This window comes from Pempheris klunzingeri, chromosome 2, assembly GCF_042242105.1.
Source record: "Pempheris klunzingeri isolate RE-2024b chromosome 2, fPemKlu1.hap1, whole genome shotgun sequence".
NCBI lineage: Eukaryota > Metazoa > Chordata > Actinopteri > Acropomatiformes > Pempheridae > Pempheris > Pempheris klunzingeri.
Window position 1 is genome coordinate 9,464,014 of NC_092013.1, and position 21,302 is coordinate 9,485,315.

At 41.4% G+C, this 21,302-nt stretch overlaps 1 protein-coding gene across 1 annotated transcript; it reads left to right on the plus strand.

Annotated features, from left to right (window-relative positions):
- Positions 1-3,185: 3,185 nt before the first annotated feature.
- On the plus strand, positions 3,186-20,248 carry LOC139213061 (arf-GAP with GTPase, ANK repeat and PH domain-containing protein 1-like). The gene is made up of 19 exons (XM_070843677.1): positions 3,186-4,332; positions 9,929-9,987; positions 10,088-10,175; positions 10,436-10,521; positions 10,625-10,766; positions 10,850-10,984; positions 11,102-11,223; positions 11,423-11,584; positions 12,741-12,824; positions 13,101-13,205; positions 13,306-13,465; positions 14,234-14,362; positions 14,471-14,608; positions 14,805-14,864; positions 15,372-15,523; positions 17,329-17,419; positions 18,745-18,964; positions 19,183-19,486; positions 19,964-20,248. Exons 1-19 carry the CDS (start codon positions 3,186-3,188, stop codon positions 20,246-20,248), a joined length of 3,669 nt encoding a protein of 1,222 aa, XP_070699778.1.
- The last annotated feature ends 1,054 nt before the right edge of the window (positions 20,249-21,302 follow it).

Below are 21,302 nucleotides of genomic sequence, written 5' to 3' on the forward strand. Positions count from 1 at the left end.
TTTAATCACATCCAGACTTCATTTGTGTATTATTATACAAACTGCAGTCCATATAAAGAGAATACATTTGTTTCTATGAAAACTGAAGTGGACTGAAACATTTTGTGAAAAAACTAATGAGCTCTATTAATTACTAGCAAAACTTTGGCCTCACTGCACTGCTTCTGTCCTCTAAGGCTGACCAAACAAACATGGCTGCCTGAAGCAATGAAAGCTGCTGCTTTTTCAGTTTAGTTCTCTGGTTCTTTTACAGTCGCAAATATACAGCAGGTCAAGGTCCAAAAACATTACACTTCCCATAATGCAGCTCAATAGCGTCTTTATGTCAGACTCTGCAGAATCGCCCACATCTTTCAAACTCTACAGCCTGAGTTTGTAACTCAGAATTTATGCTAAAGATTTGTAGTTTCCAAGTCCGAATCCTGGTGACACCACTGCAATTAATCACTCAAGCTTTAGACTTATTTTAGACTTTAGACTTAAAATATTTTTTACACCTTTTCACACTCAAACCGTGCAGCTGTTTTCACTTGCTGAGTAGTATGTTCCATTCTTCCCCCTTTTAAATTATGCAGAATTGTCATTGTGGTCTTAATTGATAATGAAGAATCCGATGAATTAACTACAACAAAAAACACCTGCAATATGCCCCAATCTAAAATAATGTCATGTTATATAAAAACCAGTCATACACTGTGTGATTTTTTTTTTTTTTTTAAGGACTAAAAGGCTATAAAGGCATATTTGAGGATTTGGGGAAACACAATTATTCACTTCCTAGCTGAGAGTTGGGTGAAAAGATTGATACAACTCTTGGACTAAAATATTTAATAATCTTCTAATCAAACTCAGGAAAGCGAAAAAACAAAATGGAAATTAAATTTAAGAACCCAGCTCCAACTTTTATGCATTTCTTCCTCCTTGTCATAGCCAACTAACTGGAACTAATTCATCAAAATAAGAAACAAAAATCTAAAATCTACGGTGCAAAAAGTATCTTCAATCTGCTGAACTCCAAATCTGCAAATGGAAAATATCATGTGTCACATGTTTCTGACCTAAATGAATCCGCAGTACCTACTTAAAGCTAACAGCGCATTAAAGTGCTGTAGATATTTACAGTTATTTTTGCTTTAGTTTACCTCCTGTAGGGTTTAGTTTAATCTTGTTTGGTTGCTGGTAATTGCTGTGTTTTCGTCTAAATATCAAATTCATTCATAAAGGATCTGGAAACGCAGGTTTACCTTTAAAAGGGACAAATTAAATGCAAATTAAGTTGGTTTTTGAAGCATTTTTAGAAAAAATGCTGACAGGTGAATGATGAGACGAGCAGATGGAGAAGTGGCTTCCCCCTGAAGAGAGACTGTGCAGTGAAAGGAAAAATATTTTTAACAGCCATTTTATGCATGTTTTATATCCAAGAAGCTCATTTTTTCCTTCCCTCTCTTCTATATTATTCTTCTCAACGTCATCATCATCACCTGCAAAGCCAAATTACTATCTTCAGTGTCCTCTCCAATTTAATCTAATTACACGGTACTTCATGTAGTTTCCCCTCCTGAGCATTTTTTATTCTTTTTCTATTTTATTTCCTATTGCAATGATCCATAGACGTCCAGATTTCTCCCTCCTCACTTTCTCACCCAGAGGGGACAGAGTGAGGGAGCGAGAGAAAGCAGGAGCTGCCCATAAATTGCTTTTGAAAGGGAGAGAGGAGAGGAAGAGCTGGAGACAGAGCAGATGCATTGGCAGGAGCAGAGCTGAGGGGGGTTTTCTTTCTCCCTCCTGTCTCTTTTGTTGTGCTGCCACAGATAAAAATCTGATGAACGTGGGCAAGGACCACCACCGTCACCACCACCTCACTGCAAGCCTCTCGTCCCCAGCCTGTTTGCCGGAGCTGGATCCAGTGTGGAGCTGGTTGTGCAGCAGGCTAACGGCGGGCTAGCAGGGGGGCTGCGAGGCTCTGTGGCAGCGAGAAGAGGAGGAAAAAAAAAAAAGGAGGAGGGGCCGTGGTGAGCTGGTGGGCTTCCTCTGCCTCACAGACACATTTTATTGACTTGCTAATTGGATGAGGCACTCGGAGGAGAGGATGCGGTGAACGAAAGGAGCTGCTCTCCAGAGAGGGGATACATGCACAAGGAAGCATTGCTTGGGTTGTGCAAATCCGGCTACTTCATCTCTCTCTCTTTTTTTTTTTTTTTGTAATTTTCTGGAGACATAACAACAGATGTTTTTCAGTATCTCCCAGTGACCCTCACACCGTGCATACATAATTTTATGCATGACATTGTCGAACGGGAGGCTCAAGCTGCTAGACGCTTCGTGACAAGTGAATGATTTCCATTTTAATGTTTTTGCACCCTGTTCCCTTTCACCTCTTTTTTCCCTCTTGGACTCATCAGCTGGAGCTCTTTTTTGTCAGCCTTGTTTGATGTGCCATTTGATATGAATGGTAATCTGATGGCGAGATAAATTCTTCATCAAATCAAATGTACAAGGAACTGTGTAATGGGTATTCTTCAGGAGAAATGAAGGTATGATATGAGCAAAAGCCAAGACACATACTGTAGTAAGGTGGCATAATTCAGCCAGAATTCATTTTAGCCCTAGTCAAGAAATGGATCAAGCGAATGTATTGACTGTTGCATAATTCCAGGCTGTAATCTGAGGCTGAGGCATCAACACAGTAAGAAGAAATGTTTTCTTGTATCGACCTGTGTGTCTCCATGTCAGATTTGTACAGAATAAATGAGTTGGAAAAAGGGAAGCAAAGCAAAGAGAGGGAAGGATTATGAATGAATCAGTGGTAGAGACCAGTAGTAGCGGTGTGCATTGAGGAGGATTAATGGAGGCATTAAAAAAACAGTCTAGACTTGTTTCACCACTGGGTCAGCCTTTTGAATATATTCTGGAAATTTGCAATTTGAAGTATTCCTCTTTTTTTTTCTTTTCCCAATGACTCTTCATTTCTCTATTTTAAAAGGAAACAGGGATTCCTGTCAAGTGCACAGGCCTGATAACAGACACGAACAGCTACACAGGGTTTGATGAGGCGCCTGTGTTTGATCTTGATCTTACATTTTCTTTCTCCTCCGCTCCAGTCTCGTCCTGGTTGCCATGACTGAGGTGTGCAGTTCTGGCTAGGTGAGAGAGCAGGTGCCACTGTGCTGAAGTCTGCTGTCCCAATGAGCAAGGCGGGCAACCCACAGAGACGCACCACCTACCTCATTTCCCTCACTCTGGTGAAGGTTGAGGCTGTGCCAGAGGATGTAGCGGAGAACCAGAAGGAGGCTCTTCCAGAGGGGGAAGGGAGCCCTAAGAAGGAGGAGGAAGAGAGGGAGGTGGGCCGTGCCCCTGAAAGGGAGGAAGGACCTGAATGCACTCAAGTGGTGGCGGAAGACAACACACAGGTGGAAAAAGAAGAGGAGCAGGTGCAGGTCAAATATGGCAGCCCCATTGAGTACTGGGGAAAGCCTGAGAGGAGGGAAACCCATGGATACCAAAAAGACATTGTATCTTTTGGTAAAAGCAAAGATACTTCTTTTGTACATCCACCTGTTCGGCAAATGGTCAAAGTGTATGGAGGAACTACCTCCGAGGGAACGGTGCGCAGAGAGGGGCCTCGCTCAGATGCCTTGCGCCCAAAGACGGAGCTCTACAGGGAGCCCCCAATGCTGTTCCTAAAGGGTGAAAATGGAGCGGACCTCAACAGTCGCTCACGTTGCAGCCTCCCTTTTTCCATCCCGCCACAGGTCAGCCAGCGTCCTGAAGTCCTGATGAGGTCACATGCGGGAGGTAACTCCGCATGCTGGAGGGAAGCCAGAGAGGCCAACACAGGCCTGTATCACTCTGCTAAGACTTTGGATCGAAGGGATAACCGTTTTGGGGACCAGTCCCCCTTAATGGCAGCTACAACTCTGGGGCCTTACAGGGCGTCCTGGGCCGACAGCGATGGCAGAGGCATGCTCATTCGCCCTGGAGCTCCCGCCAGCGGAGGATTTTCAGGCGTGATGACCAGGGACAGCCCTCAGGGGGAGAGATTTAAGACGGTTTCTATTTCCTTCCCTGCACCTCCTGCCACAGATGTGTCCAGGCCTCAAAGAAAAGGTACAAGTCGTACCCTGGATAACAGCGACCTACATTCCCTCTCTGAGGACCTGAAGAAGGGGAAGGAGGGCCAGGGAGGAACAATCCAGCGAGCTCCTCCTCGTGACCGAAAGATGCTCAAGTTCATTAGCGGCATTTTCACCAAAAGTACAGCTGCACCACCCACTGTCAACACTGCACCTCCCCTCTACCCGCCTGTGGAAAGGGGCTCGAGTGAGGAGGAAGGTAAGGCCACCTCCACCATGCTTCCACTGTACCCGACTTTTGATGTTTACAGCGATAATCGGCTTAATAGTTTATACCAATATTTGTATTCATATAACTTCATCATTGTTGTTTTTGAGCCCCATAGGGCTGCACACACCAAACAATATAAAGAGGAAAACAATCATTAAGAGGAGAGTTGGTCACGTGAACCAACAGAGCCACATTCACACACACACACACACATTTATCTGTAAAACAAATGGAAAACAGTTCTTCTGTGAGAATGCGGTGGAAAAAAACACATCTGTTGGTTCGGTTTTAGTTCACCCATCAGTGCTCACTTGGGCTGAAATTAAGAGATTAAGAAGACCATTTTGTTTAATGTGATTACACAGGATCACATATTTATTGTCACTTACATTGTTCTCTGGAGCTATGTGGACCTAAACCAAAAAGTTTATGCTCAAATGCTCATCTAATTCATTAATTTACTTAAACATTTCATTTATTTTGGGCATTAGTGCTGTAAAATGTGTGATATTTAATTCAGCATGAATATATTATGCATATTTTCATGCAAAGTGGAGTTGAGTTTGACTATATCACCAAAATAAAGTGTGTGGTTATTTCCTGGTAGAACAAGCTGTTGTTTCCTTAGATTAAATAAATGAGATGTGTCTTACACTTCGTGTATGCACTTGCAAGAGAAATTCATGTCTAAACATGGACACAAATGAATTAAAAGCTTTACTGATGAACAGCATCAATGAGTTATATAAGGCAAGTTTAAACTCCAGCTGAAGACCAACCAGCTGAAAAACCACCTGAGATCAGTCAGGTCTGAGCAATCTTTTATGGCTTTGAGGAATTTTTCTGCTGTTTTATTGCTACCCTGAGCTCTCAGAGAATCTAAAACGGATTCTTAGAGCCACAAAATAAGTTGCAAAAATGTCATTCAGTGAAAAAATATTGACTTTCATAACAAACAGTGATGTGTTCCTTTGTAAATGTAACACAGGACTATAGAAAAAGAAATATGAAGATCTTACTTGGGAGCTGTAAGAGGGAACAATTGAGCAAAGTTTCAAAATCAAATGGATATATTTGTATGGCAAGTAGTGAGTACTGAAGTTAAGTTGTGAAAAGAGCAGCATGTTTGCAGCAGTTATGGGACACTGATCCTATTGATAGTCAGATTTCACTCGTTCGTGTCATTTTTTTGTGGCAAAATACTGAACATTCTTTGTTTCTGGCTTCTCAAATGTGAGGATTTTCTGCTTTTCTTTGTCTTTGGTGATAGTTCTCAGTATTTAGGGGTTTTGAAGTGGTGTTCAGGCAAAATAAGCTATTTGAAGACAGTGCATTGGATTTTAGGACATTTTTATGGGCATTTTTTGCTGTTTTCTGCCATTTCACAGACCACAAACCAATTAGTCTAATAGTCAGATGAACTTTTAATGAAAATAATCGTTGCAGCTTTATAATCTAAACGTCAAGTTAATCATCTTCCTTGACAGAAGCTGGATCTATTTCTAAGGATATAGAATATATAGCCCTCCAGGAGGTCTGTGAATGAGTCTGTCAAACATACAACTCAACTAAAAACTAGCTACAAATATGATTCTAACTTGCTAACTTTAATGTTGCAGACAAAGATTTTAAAGTTTAGTACAAATTGTTCTATTTCAGCTTCGCCCTGCGTTTTAATAGTGGAGAGCGTTGAAATGCTGTTTTGTGTCTCTCTACTTTTACCAATGTGCCGGATATGTGACGTGAAATGTTTTGGATCTCTGTTATGAGGGATTATGCAAACCCTGACACTCAGACAAATGGAAATTAGTCCCGTCTTGTCAGAAACTATGAAATCACATGAAATATTCAGACCTCTCTATGTGAAATAAAGGAAATTATGCAACTTTATCAATCTTTAATCTTTATTGATACATACTAAAGAAAATCATCTATGACAGAGAGTGTGGTATTGGAGTAAGCTCTGAATAATTTGTCAGTAGTAAGTGGGACATGAATAATTAAGGTTGGGGATACACAGAGCTGTGTTCATCGGAGGAGCGAGGAGAGCGGGACCTAGCTACTTCCTGCTCTGTGCATAGAGTTAATCAGCCTTCAAATGGAGCCTATTCATTCGTCGATGCTATATTCTGTCTAAGTGTTTCTGAGCAGCATAGTCAACATTGTGTCATGTTGAACCTGCAGTTTCAGCACATTGTGTCAGTATTCTGAAGATAAATGGAGATTATTCATCAAATGTAATTTAGAAAAATATTTGTCAGCATGTCAGACACCCTCACTGGTATATTTTCAGCATCATATGTGCACAGGTGGACATCGTGTCTCTATGCCTCTCACGCACGTCGCTGTATCCATGAGAGACCATTTATTGTATAGAGACCCGGGCTGGAGGCTTCTGGAAAATGGAGTTGCCATGGCAACAGCAAGCCGTGAGAGATGCTATTTGGTCTGTGGTGTGACGCCGTTGATGGAGGAGAGTGTGGGCGTGGGGATTGCCCAAAGATGGGGATGAGGGGGTTTAAAGTTAGAATCTGTGTACCCAGAGAGGCGGATGACAGCGTGGCTCCGCCCGAACCCAACGTGACCCGACCACTTCAGAGTGTGTGTGCAAACAGTATCGGTGCTGTTGTTGTTCTGCATTGAGGGTAGTCGCTTTCACAGTGTTATCCAGAGTGTGTGTGTGTTTGTGTGTGTGTGTGTGTGTGTGTGTGTGGGTTTGGGTTCACACTTTCATTTGTCTTTCTCTGGTCAGCCTCTTTTCTGCTAATGTGTATGGTGTCCTTCATGGCTCTGTGTGTGTGTGTGTGTGTGTGTGTGTGTGTGTGTGTGTGTGTGTGTGGGTGGGTTTGGGTCCACACTTTCATTTGTCTTTCTCTGGTCAGCCTCTTTTCTGCTAATATGTATGGTGTCCTTCATGGCTCTGTGTGTGTGTGTGTGTGTGTATGTGTGTGTTTTATTAAATGTCCATTGGCAGAGACACCTTTGCTGTAATTCTATTGAGGTTAAAGCCAACCTACTCAAACCTGAATGTTAAGCGCCACCTCACTACAAAGATATGCTCAGCAAATCATTTAATGTAGAATTTAAATCTTTAAAATATGAATAAATTATTTCATGAAAGAAATCGGCATGTTTTAAGAATCGTTTTGATAATTAATTAAATAATTAGTTAATGCTTTGACGCAGTTTAATTTTTATCCCACCTTTTTTCTAGAAGTTTCCAAAACCCTGAAAGTAGTGGATATATTCCATCATAATGTAATAGTCTTTGAAGGAAAAAAAACTTTATGGCTGAATATGAGATATTAAGTGATGTGTGATCAATATTTCCTACAGAGTGTTGCACTGAAATACATCCATGACCTCATAATGAAATTAGAGAGTGAGCAATCGAGTAAGAATACATTTTAACAGTTGGTTTGGGGCTGTAACTCTCACACTGTGACTCCAGCAATAACTGAACAAATGTAACTAACCTTGCTGTCTAGTTTGTTTTAATGAAGTTTTTAAATATAATTTGGCTTTTTTTACAAAGTCTTATTTTAGTATATTGGCGCCAAATCTTAGCTTGATTTACTAAACCGACTCCCACACGACAATCCCGCACAGCTGTTGGATCATTATGATCAGAGTAAAGCATTGAAATATATATTTGGCCATAATCTCACAACTATGTGTCATCGTGACGCTTGGAATATAATGTAGGTTTTTAATATTAACACTCAGTCATCATATTGTCACTGCCAAGTGGATGTCCTTATCAGCAACACCAAAGCCAGAAAACCAACTCAAACACAGCTCTATTTAAGTTCAATAAATAACGGATCATCTCAGTAAAGTAAATGTCAAAATACAATGAAATGAGGTGCATGACAGCTTCTGTCTTGATGGGGTTGTTTTATATCCTAGTTAGTAAGTGGTTTAGTAAATCCTGATGCAATGCAAAGCCTATAAAGACCTGACGGAGGAGCAAGTTTCTCCGGAGATGCTGCTGTCTGCTTGAGAATTAAAACCGTGCTCTGCAAACACATGAGTCACTTGATAGCAGTTATTTTCTATCATTTCTAAAAGAGATGTTTCCTTTTTATCTGATGCAAAATGAAGTTGCAAATTTAAGAAACCAAAATTCCTGCTTCCCGTTAAAAGCCATCCATTTGAATTAAATTGGTCCCAGATTCAGCCCTCAAGACTTATTTTTATTAAGAGAAAATCACAACTAGTGAAATAATTTCACATTTCCTGGTGCACTTTCTTCTTTTTATGAAATATTTCAGAAATTATGGTCAATAAAACAACACTGGATCACTGCACAAGTATCTACACAAGGCTCTTGCTCTTGGCTCATTAATAGACATCAAGAACTCGAAGCTTTTTGATGAAACAGCACATCAAACATGCACGCAAAACATTCTGTAGTAGCACATCATTTCTTATTTTAGATTATCTGACATGTTTTTGACCCAAATCTGCTTCTTTAAAAGTCTTTTTGAATTGGGTTTCACCTTCTTGATACCACAGAGCACCATGTGGCATATTCTGCCTTGTTTCAGTTGAAACAGACTTCTGCAAAATTCATGAAATGAGAGAAACCGCTCTGGGAACAAGACGAATTATCCCACCACAGCTAGTTAACATCTTTTTTTAGATCAATATGAATGAATTAGTGACTTATTTGGAGGGTTTTTTTTCTGGGTGACCATAATAAAAGGCAAAAAAGTGGTATGTCTAACAATGTCAGGGTAAACTAAAGACATCTGCCATGCTCAGTAACTCACATAGACGTGCTCATTTGTACACTTGATTGAATTTTCTGGGTGCTCGCTGTCTGGGAGCTGCAGCCTCTCTTCAGCCTGACCCTCCTCACTGCATCCTCAGGAATCAGACCAAACCCGCTCAATGGTCAGCACTGACTATTTTAAAGGAACATTTTGTAGAAATATGCTTTTTCTCAGTTGGACAGTGCATGTAGAGAAATAGGTCTTGGTCTTGTTTAGCTTCACTTAGCACAAAGACAGGCAGACAAGCTTTGCTCCTCATTGTGAAGTTACCTACTTTACATATTTTCCTCACTCTACACAAACCCTGGTGACTCATGGATGTGTTTGTGGCTAGTTTGGATGCTAACAACATATAATGTGTAAACAGCTTTGGTGTTGTTAAAAGGTGTATTTCTTGCTTTTAATCGATGCTCACCACATTTGTGTCCCATTTGTATCATCACAGATCCCCTGTATGAAATACTTCTTAAAGCAGATCGGTATGTCTGAAAATGGTTAGCTATCTTGTTCACAGTCAGATCAGAAGGTCGATGATAATTTCATCCATGTGTTTCCAGTTCAGAAATGGATGTGGGGAGTTTTCCAGCCTAGACTAACAGAAAGATGGGAGGAATGCAAAAACCTAAATGTTAGCTCTGTTAAAGGTGAAAGCAAAGCTTCCAACAGCTCCAAATGGATCTTCTCTATGTTTGTATCCTGTATCTTGTTATATAGCAAGTTACCAACACATCATATCATTATAAAAAACAATCTTTGTATTATTGAATCACCTCTCCCACTTTTTCCTGTCAATTTCTTTCCTTCAGCTGCATGCACCAGCAGTCAGGAATGGACCATGAGCCAAACTGTACAAGAGCTTCACCTGGTGAGCATGAGGACGTAGCTTTCACAAAGCGGTGAGGGGGATTTGATACTAAATTAATCTCCTCTCTCGCCATGTGTGTGTGTGTGTTTGTGCTCTGCAGGGTGTTTTGGGAGGTCTGTGCAGTGGGAAGTCTGCTCTGGTCCACAGACACTTGACAGGAAGTTACCTGCAGCTGGAGAACGCTGAGGGTCAGTTTCACATGTCCTCGTCTACAACTGTTGTGTGTTTTTCTATGATGTTGTCAGTACATAACTGAGAATAGACATTTCTACCTCTCATACACAGGCGGAATTAATAGTATTGATACTGGCTGCATTCTTTTTGGATGATTCAAGTGTGCTGCCGATGCTATTAGATATAGTACATGGGTTTTTCCTGCTATGATAAGATAAGATAAGATATCTGCAGTAAAAATCATCTCTTGTGTATTTTTTCTGCTTACTTACAGGGCGTCAGTACATTAAGGACGTCCTGGTTGACGGACAGAGCCACCTGTTGATAATCAGAGAGGAGACAGAACTCCCAGGAGCTCAGGTGAGTTGGACGACTGATTAAACTTGATGTAATTTAGTCCTTACTGTAAGCTCTGCCCCTGTGTATTTTGAGTGCCGACCTTCTCCTCTTCCCCTCTCCTCAGTTTGCATGCTGGGTGGATGCAGTTATCTTGGTCTTCAGTTTGGAAAATGAGGCCAGCTTCCAGGAAGTTTACAAAATCTACCACCAGCTTGCTATCCACCGGCCTGTTTCCGAGATACCTTTCATAGTAGTCGGCACTCAGGGTGAGACACTCACACACAACATGTGCTCTGATACAAATGTTTGCAGAGCTTCTGTTCCATTTGTCTTTTGTGCTCTTTTCTAGACAAGATCAGCAGCACCAACCCCAGAGTAATAGATGATGCCAGAGCCAGACAGCTCTGCTCAGATGTGCGGCGCTGCACTTACTACGAAACCTGTGCGACGTACGGCCTCAATGTGAACAGAGTCTTCACAGATGGTATGAGTCCCTTGTGAAGCCAGTAGCCGAGCGTTGAGAATTCTGCTGCAGAAGATGCAGGAATATGAATATTATTTGGTTTTCTTTCGGGCTAATGTTTGATTTCGTATTCCGCAGCTGCTCAGAAGATCATGGCAGCCAAAAAGCAAGCTGCTCTGCTGGCTTCCTGTAAATCTCTTCCTAACTCTCCCAGTCACTCTGGGGGATCCACCCCAGTGTCGGGTGTCTTTCCAGGACAGGTAAAACTGTTATTGGACCATCTGTTCCATGCTGTCTGAAGAAATGATACAGCGTTGTACCAATTACATGTACCTTGTCTTTCTGAGTGGATTGTATATTTTAGGCTGTTGTAACAAACTCAATTATCTTCCTTTTTTGCTCAATTATCCGTCGCTCCCGCCCCCGTCCCCTGGGGCTCTCGCTCTTTCCTCTCTTTAGGCCAGTAACGGTGGTCAGAGCAGCGATTACTCCTCATCACTTCCCTCCACTCCTGTGATCAGTCATAAAGAGATCGGCAGGACAGCGAAAGGGGAAAAACAGGACAGCGCCACGCCTGGGACAGTCCGCAGTGCCACCCGGAGACGCACCTCCCGGTTTGCGGTACGTGCTGGTCATGTGATTGGTTTTTTAGGGGCCCAAGTCTTAAAAGTCTGACAGAAGTTATTTCAGACTGCCCTCTCAAACAGTTTTCATGTTTTGCTTTGAAAATAATAAAAGAGGCTACTTTTCGCCCCGCGTAGTCTCTAGATAAATGCATTCTTTTCGATGTTTGATGTTTCAAAACCAAACCATGAAAGCCTTCTTCCAAACAAAATAATCAAATAATGGACATATAAATAATGTATGAGAAAAGTCATTAATCACCATAACTTGGTTTGGAATTTGACTGTGAAGCTATGAAACACTAACTTCTGATTAATATGGAGCTGAATGGTGAATGTTTAATGTAAAGTCTGTTGCTGTCTACAGTCTACTGCTATAAAACCTGCTGGGATTATCTGACATTGTATTTAGAAGATTGCTGATGTTTTTTTTGTTTAGAATTAAACCTGTATTAATTGCAATATAGTTGATCTGGCGAACATGTTGGTAGATAAATGCTTATTTTCTTACTCAACAGACACTGAGCAACTTAAGTATTCATTTTGAGTTGTATTTTTGTCCACTTGATGAGTGCAAAATAAGCTCTGGTTTGTCTTCACTCCAACTGCTTCAGGCTCTTTAGTTTCTTAATGCTCCGCTGTGTTCACCAGCTAGTTGCTAACTTTGTTTGTCTGCAGGCTTGTACAGTACAGTGGGCGAGCTGTGTCTGCTGCTGAGGTTGATGAGACTCAACCAGAACAAAAAAGTTGCAGGCCATAAAACCAAAGCAATGAGCCAAAACAAGCTAAAACACTCCATACAGTTGCAGAGTTGGGTGATAATCTTGGGTTCATCATTATAAGCGATCCCTTTCACATTACTCGTCATCATTTGATCCATTGTTTAATATAGAAACATTGATTAGTGCAGCTTTAATGTAAGGCTACATGGCACTCACACTGAACTTCCAGTGATAGCGGTCACATCTATAATCCATCTTCTGCAGTCAGCAGAAACTCTATTCCTGTTTCCAAATACTTTTTATGACTTTGTAATGAAATGCACAGCAGTTCATTAAGAGAATGTCATTATTTTATGAGTTCTACCTTAAATCTTTTAGCCAATAACCCCATTAATGCCTCTGATGCAGTCACTGCTCTTGTCCCTTGTTTAGGGTCGGCGAGGCAGTGACTCAAACAGAAGGAGCGCAGACTGTAAGGGCGATCTGGGCAGCGGTCGCTCCATTCCCATCAAACAGGTAGGACACAGATTTGCACTTAATGCAGAAACAAATATGATGCATTTGATGACCCTCTACAGAGGACAACACACCGGCAGTCACTAGAAATCAAATGTGTGAAGGCAGTTTCATCATGCGGAGCGATGAAGTGCTGTGATCTCCCATATTGGCCCGATGAATAGGATGGTGGGTGTTTTTGGCTGCCAGCAGTCGTCATGGTGCTGCAACGTGTGCGACGAACACACAAGAAATTTGCAATAAATTCTCACTCTTCAGTCTTGTCACCTCCATCAGGGCATCTTGCTGAAGCGCAGTGGGAACTCGCTCAACAAAGAGTGGAAGAAGAAGTATGTCACGCTGTCCAACGATGGCATACTGTCCTATCACTCCAGTGTCAATGTGAGTCAGCGTGTTGACAGAGCGCCCTGAAGCGTTATGCTGCTGAAAGCACCACTGATGGCCCGTGCTTGATGGTAATGGCTGATGTTTGGCTTGGCAGGACTACATGCTGAATGCCCCCGGGAAAGAGATGGACCTTCTGCGAGTGACAGTGAAGGTGCCAGGAAAGCGACCGCCTCGTGCTGTACCGACCTGTGGCCTCCCGGTCGGGCTCAACGGGCGGGTCAAAGATGTGCCGGGACCCGAGGGTGTCAGCCCAGGTCAAAGAATAATGATATATGTTAAGACGCCTCAAAAAAACACTCTCCTTATGGAATTACATAGTATTTCCATATCCATTCTAGCATCTTTGCACTACTGTCTTTGTCCGTTTTTTAAAAATATATTCACATTGTACATAGACCTCTTATGTTTATTTTTTTGCTTAAGTTAAATGTGTCTTTGTTCAGCTTTGCTGTTTTTGTCACCCTTTTTGTCTGATTATGTGTGAGTACACGAGAGCAGTGGAAAAACCAAAGTCAGATTTCTTGTATGTGTTCACATACTTAGCCAATTAAAGCTGATTCTGATTCTGAAAAGTATAAAACAGTAACAAAAAATTCAATCTAATTACTACTTTTTAATTACCAGAGGAATTATAGCAATATCTTTTGAGCCTCAATGAGCAAGAATGATGAAAAAAAAAGACTGAGTTGGAGAGGAATGCAGGAGCCAGACTTACAATAAATGTACTGTTCATTGGATTTGAAGATTTCTTTTTGTGAAGAGGGGTCAAGCCTCTGTACTAGAATGTAGAAAAATTGCAAGGGAATGCAAAATCTCTGCAAAAGAACAAAAGAGCATCACAAGGGATTTTACAAGCTACAGAAGAGTGTCATACTCTCAGTCATACTCTGTTTCTTTTGTTTTCTCTGGTGTTCATACAAAATCAGTAATGTATTTTTTACATTTCAGTGGCTCCGTTTTACATGTCATGTTTGTTTAAAATTCCCTATTATTTAAATGCACGCTTGCTGTCATCTCTTTAGTCCCGGTGAGCGCCAGCAGCCTCCTGCAAGTGGAGGAAATGGAAGGGCTGGGTGGAGCGCTCTTCCTGAGGAGCAACAGAGGCGTGCAGCGATGTCCCTCTACATTATCTAACCACGCTCAAAGTGTTGGTGAGTAAAGGACCCTCATTTGTACATATATCTAGCATAAAAACATATATGTTTTTGAATGAGATACATTAAATTTGGGGCTTTTTGTCCTGTTGATCCTGTTGCCAGACTCTGCAGTTGAGGGCGTGTCCAGCTCCTCCTCCACCAAAGACGTAGGCTCCTCCTCCCCGCTGACAGACAGGAAGAAGCATCGCAGAAAGAAGAGCATGAACCAGAAAGGAGATGCAACCATCGGCCAAGCAGATGGTAAACGCCATATGTGTTTTTATATTCAGCATTTAACTCCCCAACAATAATAGCAACGATCAAAATAGTTTTATCTAAACATTAATAATTGATAACTTAACATTAATTTTGATAAATAGTCTCAACATATCACGTTTATTATTTCCTCTCTTTCCCTCATTGTCGTTTCTGTGACATTTTCTGTCTTCACATGCAGCCAAACGCAAAATGTGGAAGCTCAAAAGCTTTGGTAGCTTAAGAAACGTAAGCAAGACAGGTAATGTTGATCTGTCATGTCGCAACTTTCACACTCTGACTGACCTTCTGCTCATGTCACTCTGTCTGCTTGTGTTCCTGTTCTTGTGCTTTCCTGAGGGACGTTATATAATTTCTTGTAGAAATGATTTTACCTTAGATCTTAGCACGTAGGTCAGAATTTTGGTTATAATTCAGCAGTTTGTTCACATAAGAAGACTTGTGTATCCCTACTATCCTTATTTTTAACTCTAACAAACTGTTGCTAAAATTTCTACATTTGCACATGTGCTTTAACTTTCTGAGTGATATCTGCTGAAAAATGCCTGGTGTGTTGTATGCTCTGTGTATAGTTTTTCTGTATAGCTACTGTTTATTTCTATTTTTCTATTTATGTATTTTTTTTCTAGTCCCGAAGCAGTATTGAAGGTGAAAGGACAAGAATTTCATTGTGCGACGAAGCTTGTTTTTTATCTGTACATACGACAATAAAAAGATTGAATTGAATGTTTATGTTTTCCGCTGTCAGATGAGGAGAACTTTGACTTCCTCATCGTATCGAGCACTGGCCAGACGTGGCACTTTGAAGCCCAGAGTGTGGAGGAGCGGGACTCCTGGGTCCAAGTCATTGAGAGCCAGATCCTGGCCAGCCTGCAGCTGTGTGAGAGCAGCAAAAACAAGGCAAGAATGAACAAAAGGCATTCAGAGCGTTTTCTATAGAGAATGCATACACTGTTTTTATAATGATAGTTCCCTTTTTATACTCTACTGTCATTAATTAACTACATTAATTATGCCCATGCTGAGTTCACAACCCCCAATTCATCATGTTTTAACTGTACAAGAACGCTAATTATAAAAAAGTACAATAAGAAAAGCCCTCTAAGCATTTAAACTGATGCATCAGAAAAGACAGAAGAGATAAATGTGTGCTTAAATAACCTGTTCACATTAAATTCATCCATTATCTCCATGAATCCACTTACATTTAGCCAATCTTTTCTCGAAACAGCCAATATTGCCTCAGATTTTACAAGATTTTTTTTCCATGGTTTTAATTTGTGTCACTAATCATATTCATTATCCATTATCCATTATTATTACACACAATGAGATTAAAAAAAAAAATCCATTGATCTATAATCCAATCCGATTTTACATTTCAAAATATGCGTGTGAAGTCTTTATAAGTTCCCTCCACATTCCCTCCAACAGGATGCTGATGGGTCATACTTAGCATATTTGTTTGGGCTAATAAAATACTGCGTTTCCGAGCATATTCTCCCCACGTGTGAAGCAATTGTGTTATGTGCGCTTTTGCAGTGACAATGTAACCGACAAACGACAAAACGTTATGAATATTTTAACTCTGTGTTCTCTCAGTTACACCTGAAGAACATTACAGGCATAAAATGCAGCTGCAATGCCATTTTTGTGCATTTGTAGTATCGTGTGGCCCCACGTTTACCTGCCTCCATCCAGGAGGGCAGAGTCACACACACACCTGAGGTTGTGTTAATGCAGATCAGGTGCTGTAGAGCAACACTGGTATGCAAATTGGCATGAAAGTGTGTCTGTGTTTCCGTCCGCTCAGACCACCTCTCACTGCGAGCATACAGAACAATTCAATTCATTCTTTTTTGGTGGCAGATGCACCAAATGTAGCTGCTCAGCTGTTCCAATCAGGAAAAGTTTATGTTGCTGTCTTGTAAACTCCTTAAACTGATTATTTCTTTACTTAGTATTTTGTAGCAGAGGCGTCATTGTACTGTGCACAGATAACTGTATCCAAATATGACTACTGGAAGACAACCATACTTATTTTCGGCATTAGATAGCAATCATGGAAAGTACTTTTATGACACTGCATGAAATGTTCTTTCAAATCTAAAAGCGACATTATCTGCCCTTGGAGGTACATTTGGAGGGCCGTGTAATCATATTTATGTGCTGTGTATTTGCACCTTGGGACTCCTGGATAAGAACAGTTTTCTCTGAGGAGGAGCTGGCCTGGACTCTCTTCTCAATAGGAAACTGTTACTGCTGCTGCTTTTAAAAGCATGACGGCAGCGAATTTGATTGGTCGTTACCAGAATTCACTCCATCTCCAGAACTGTATGTGAGTCTGTCCACTAATGAGCTGTTCTGGTTTCTGTTTGTTGAGTGGAGAGCGCATCCTGGTGTGGGCTTAGTTCAATCGTCACCAAAACTGATAACTGCCAGTAATATAATGATTGTGAATGATTACTTTAATCCCGTGATACATCAATTTATTAGTGTTGTGAGAAATGCATGTCCCATGAGGCCAAATCCAACAATTTTTCAGCTTTACATGGTGATAATAATGAATGTAGCCATCTTCCACAGCATTTTCACCTTTTCACAATTATAATCATCGTAAGTAGCAATAGCTAATATCACAGAGGGTTTGTTAGCTGGTGTCTCTCCCATTTTAACCATGCACTGTGTGTGTGTGTTTTCCACAGGCTCGCAAGAACAGCCAGAGTGAAGCAGTGGCTCTGCAGGCAATTCGAAACGCGAAGGGAAACAACTTCTGTGTCGACTGTGATGCTCCAAGTTAGTGACACATTATTAACAGCTTCATCCTGTTTGTGCATGTTCAAATCTGTGTCTGGTTTTGGTTCATTAATCCATCTCGTCTCATGTCAGCCCTGTCCATGCATCGTCGTTCCCCAGAACCCTCGTTTGTCTGTGCAATTATCTGCATTTTTGCTCTCTTTTTTTTTTCCATTTCAAAGTCTGTAATGCTGACATAAAACATCACACAGGTTTTGTGCATCCATCCGTCTTTAGTGGGTGAGGGAAGAATGTGAAGAAAATCATTTGTGGAGCTCTTGAAGCTCTGCACATTCTCACACTAGTTGAAAAAAAAGGCCAACCAATGAATTGTTGTTTGGAAAGTTACAAAAATCTGGTTATTCAGAACCTCACCTATCTTAGCATCTAAAAGGAGCTTTTTACATCTTAGACTGTCCAAAGAAACCTGCCTTTGGACTATATATTGGCATTTAGCATACTGAATTTAAACACAGTAGCTTGTTATTAATTCAGATGTTGTAAAATCACAAAATGATCATGACAAATGACGGATGATGGAGCTACTTTCTAGTTTACAAGCTGTAAACACTGCAACTGTGAAAAAAGTGAGTGACCATTCATGTCCCATCAGTCTTTTGTGTGTGATTTGTGAAATTTGAGCACATTTCTTATATGCAGGGGAAAATTAGAGGTAGTTTTCAGTATTTATACTCCGTATATTCTGTTGTTCTTGAACGTTTGAAGGCAAGTTGAAGAAACTTACTGACATGTTGATTTAGAACAAAGATGAACCTGAATGCTTTAGTGAATCTGAAGTGTGTCACTTTCCAGGCCTTGACATGACTTCATTTCCATAAGGAAAAATATCAGCTAAAAAAAAGCTATAATACTTACTGCAATGTAAATGGACAGAGTAGGAAGGGACGTACCAGAATTTTACCGTGTTTGATTTCAGTCCAACACAATTGGCTGCAAAGCACATTAATGATGAACATTAATTCTTAGATATAGTTAGAAAATTGTCATTAATATGTCCTGATATTGAAATCAGTCCTTCAGATATTGCTAGACCAAAGAAAATGGATCAAATGCTGAATATTCTCAAAGTGTTGGAATAGTTTAAAGGGCCAGAGTTTCAGAGGAAGACATTGTGTGGCATACTGGCCGCAGATTCAACAGACCTGCTTTAAAACTTGTCCAAATGGGATTTCACACACCTCACACACCTTCAGACACTTTCGAGGCAGCACTTGACCTAACTTTAATAATTAAATGGCACATAACAAATTAAAATGGCAGAAATCTTTCAATAATTTGCTGTGTGTGTAACCTCCTTCTCTAAGATCCAACCTGGGCCAGTCTGAACCTGGGCGCGCTCATATGCATCGAGTGTTCAGGGATCCACAGGAATTTGGGGACCCACCTGTCACGTGTTCGCTCGCTGGACCTTGATGATCTGCCAAGAGAGCTCACGTTGGTTCTCAGTGCCATCGGCAACCACATGGTCAACAGTATATGGGAGGCGCGCACACTGGGCCGTAAACCAGCACCTGATGCTACACGGTACAATCACACAGCTCAAAAGAGACAATAATGCTATGAGGTGTGCCATTACTGATTTGACATAGGACAACCCTGCTTAGAAATTATGTCTGATTTTACAGGTTTCAGTAGAAAGAAACTGTCATTCTTGAGCAGGAGAAAGACGAGAAATGTGTGTCACTGAATATTCATCATCCTCTCATCATTTCTCTTCTTCTACTTCGTCTTTGCTTGTTCAGTGAGGAACGGGAGTCCTGGATCAGGGCCAAGTATGAGCAGAAACTGTTTGTGGCGCCGTTACCTCCTCCCACTCCTGGCGAGGGCCCAGACATCACGCTATCTGGCCGTCTCCTCTTGGCAGTGATGGAGCACAACCTCCCCAAGCTGCTGCTCCTGTTGGCCCACTGCTCTAAGGAGGACATTAATGCCCCCCTCAGCCTGGCGCTCTCCTCCAGGTCGCTCTTGGCGTTGCGGCTGCCCGGCTCTGCCCTGCACGCTGCCTGTCAGCAGGCTGATGTGGTGATGACGCAGCTTCTTGTTTGGGTGTGTTTTCCAACCTCTCTGATGTAGCAATCAATAAAATATCTGCATGGCTGGTCTGATTCATGCCACCAAAGAAGTGCAATGCACAGGAACAGAGGTACAGTGAAGGTGCAGTATTGACAAGGTGTGAAATGGCTTCAAATTTCTTCTTAGTGTAAAATATTGCATCACAGAAAACCATCATGTTGAGTTATGCTAAACTGGGAAAATAATAAATGTTACCCTTCAAGAACCTCTAAGTGATTCCCTCAGCACAAAAAAAGGCCTTAAAACAGATGACTCAGCAGACCGCTCAAGGTGATCTATGTGTGAAAGGCACTAAAGCTCTCTGAGTCACACCTTGTTAGGATAATTTAAGACAGTCCTGTAAAATCCGACATGCAAATCATTCCACCTATGATAAAACATCCTTAAATATAGATTGTGGGATAATTACACGATCCAGGTATTTAATCTTCCTTTTTTTATTGACTTCAGTATGGCTGTGACGTCCGGTACCGGGACGTTCAGGGGCAGACAGCGCTGGCTCTGGCTCGCAGTGCTGGCAGCCAGGAGTGTGTCGACATCTTGCTCCAGTACGGATGCCCAAACGAGCCGGCCTCCTCCGTCGCCACGACAGTCGGGTTCGCAGCAGCAGCGGCGGCGCCCGGCTTCCCTGTTGCCATGGCGCCAAGCCTGACAGTTGCCACGACGCTCAAGATCTCGCACAAGAGCGGAGGCACCAGCTTGAGTTACAGCACCTCCAGGAGAGCAGTGTCATAATTGAAATGTGGTGTGGTAAAGTGTGTGTGTGTGTGTGTGTGTGTGTGTGTGAGAGAGAGAGAGAGAGAGAGAGAGAGAGAGAGAGAGAGAGAGAGCTTGTCGCTTTGCCCTCATAATGTCCTGTACACTCACACAGGTCAGCAGGACTGATGCACATGTTGCCTGATGTTGCACTCCCTGATCTTTTAAAGGGTGGGTGTGTGTGTGTGTGTGTGGGTGTGTGTGTGTGCGTGCGTGCACGTGTGTGTGTGTGTTTGTGAGTGATGAAAACACTCACTGGTAATCACACAGGCACATTCGGTCTGCGAGGATGATTAAACCAAAACAAAAAGAGAAATTTTCCAGACTACACTTTCTGCGCAGACTGTAAGATAAAGAAACATGACATTACGGATTAACAGGAATGTATTGCACTCTATACCAGCTGGTATGATTCATATTTCATCATGCAGTCAATATTCAACTTTATTCCTCACTTGATCCAGAATGGAAATTTGCCTTCAGCCTCAAACAGCTTATCTGAGCATCTAGAGACCAGAAGTAAAGAACTGCAATAAGTTTACTACTTCACTGATGGACGTCTGTATTTTCAAGTCTGTCTCTATCTGCTTGAAATTCCAACCTTAAACACGTCCACACTTTATTTACACTTTGTTGACCGAATGTTTTAAATTCAGAGTGCATATACTGTGTTACGCTCAACACAGCCGACTGTCCAGTGCATAAATAATGTTGTGTAAGCTGAAGATTTAAAAAAAAAAAAAGAAAGAAGCCTTTACAGTGACTGAAAAGGAGAGGCAGTTTTAAAGATAATCAAAATAACTGTATAGAAATGCATTGATAAAATATTATAATTCTAAAACTTTAAAAGTGCTTCACTTTCGAGATTGTTATTGTATGATTTGTACAGTTGGTTCTGTGTATAAAACTCAAAAGGGTTACTCATAGCTGTTCAGAGATTTCCTGCGCAGCGTCTTGGTTTGGTTTTCCTTTAATAACCACCTGATTAACTCTTTGACTATCCAAGACTGAGATTTCTATGTTATGTTTGTAT

Bases quoted from the DNA above. Each gene is read 5' to 3' on its own strand.
- LOC139213061 (XM_070843677.1), top strand. From the start codon at position 3,186: ATGAGCAAGGCGGGCAACCCACAGAGACGCACCACCTACCTCATTTCC. The intron at 11,224-11,422 runs GTAAAACTGTTA...TCCTCTCTTTAG, and splicing joins CGGGTGTCTTTCCAGGACAG to GCCAGTAACGGTGGTCAGAG. The intron at 14,865-15,371 runs GTAATGTTGATC...TTCCGCTGTCAG, and splicing joins AAGAAACGTAAGCAAGACAG to ATGAGGAGAACTTTGACTTC.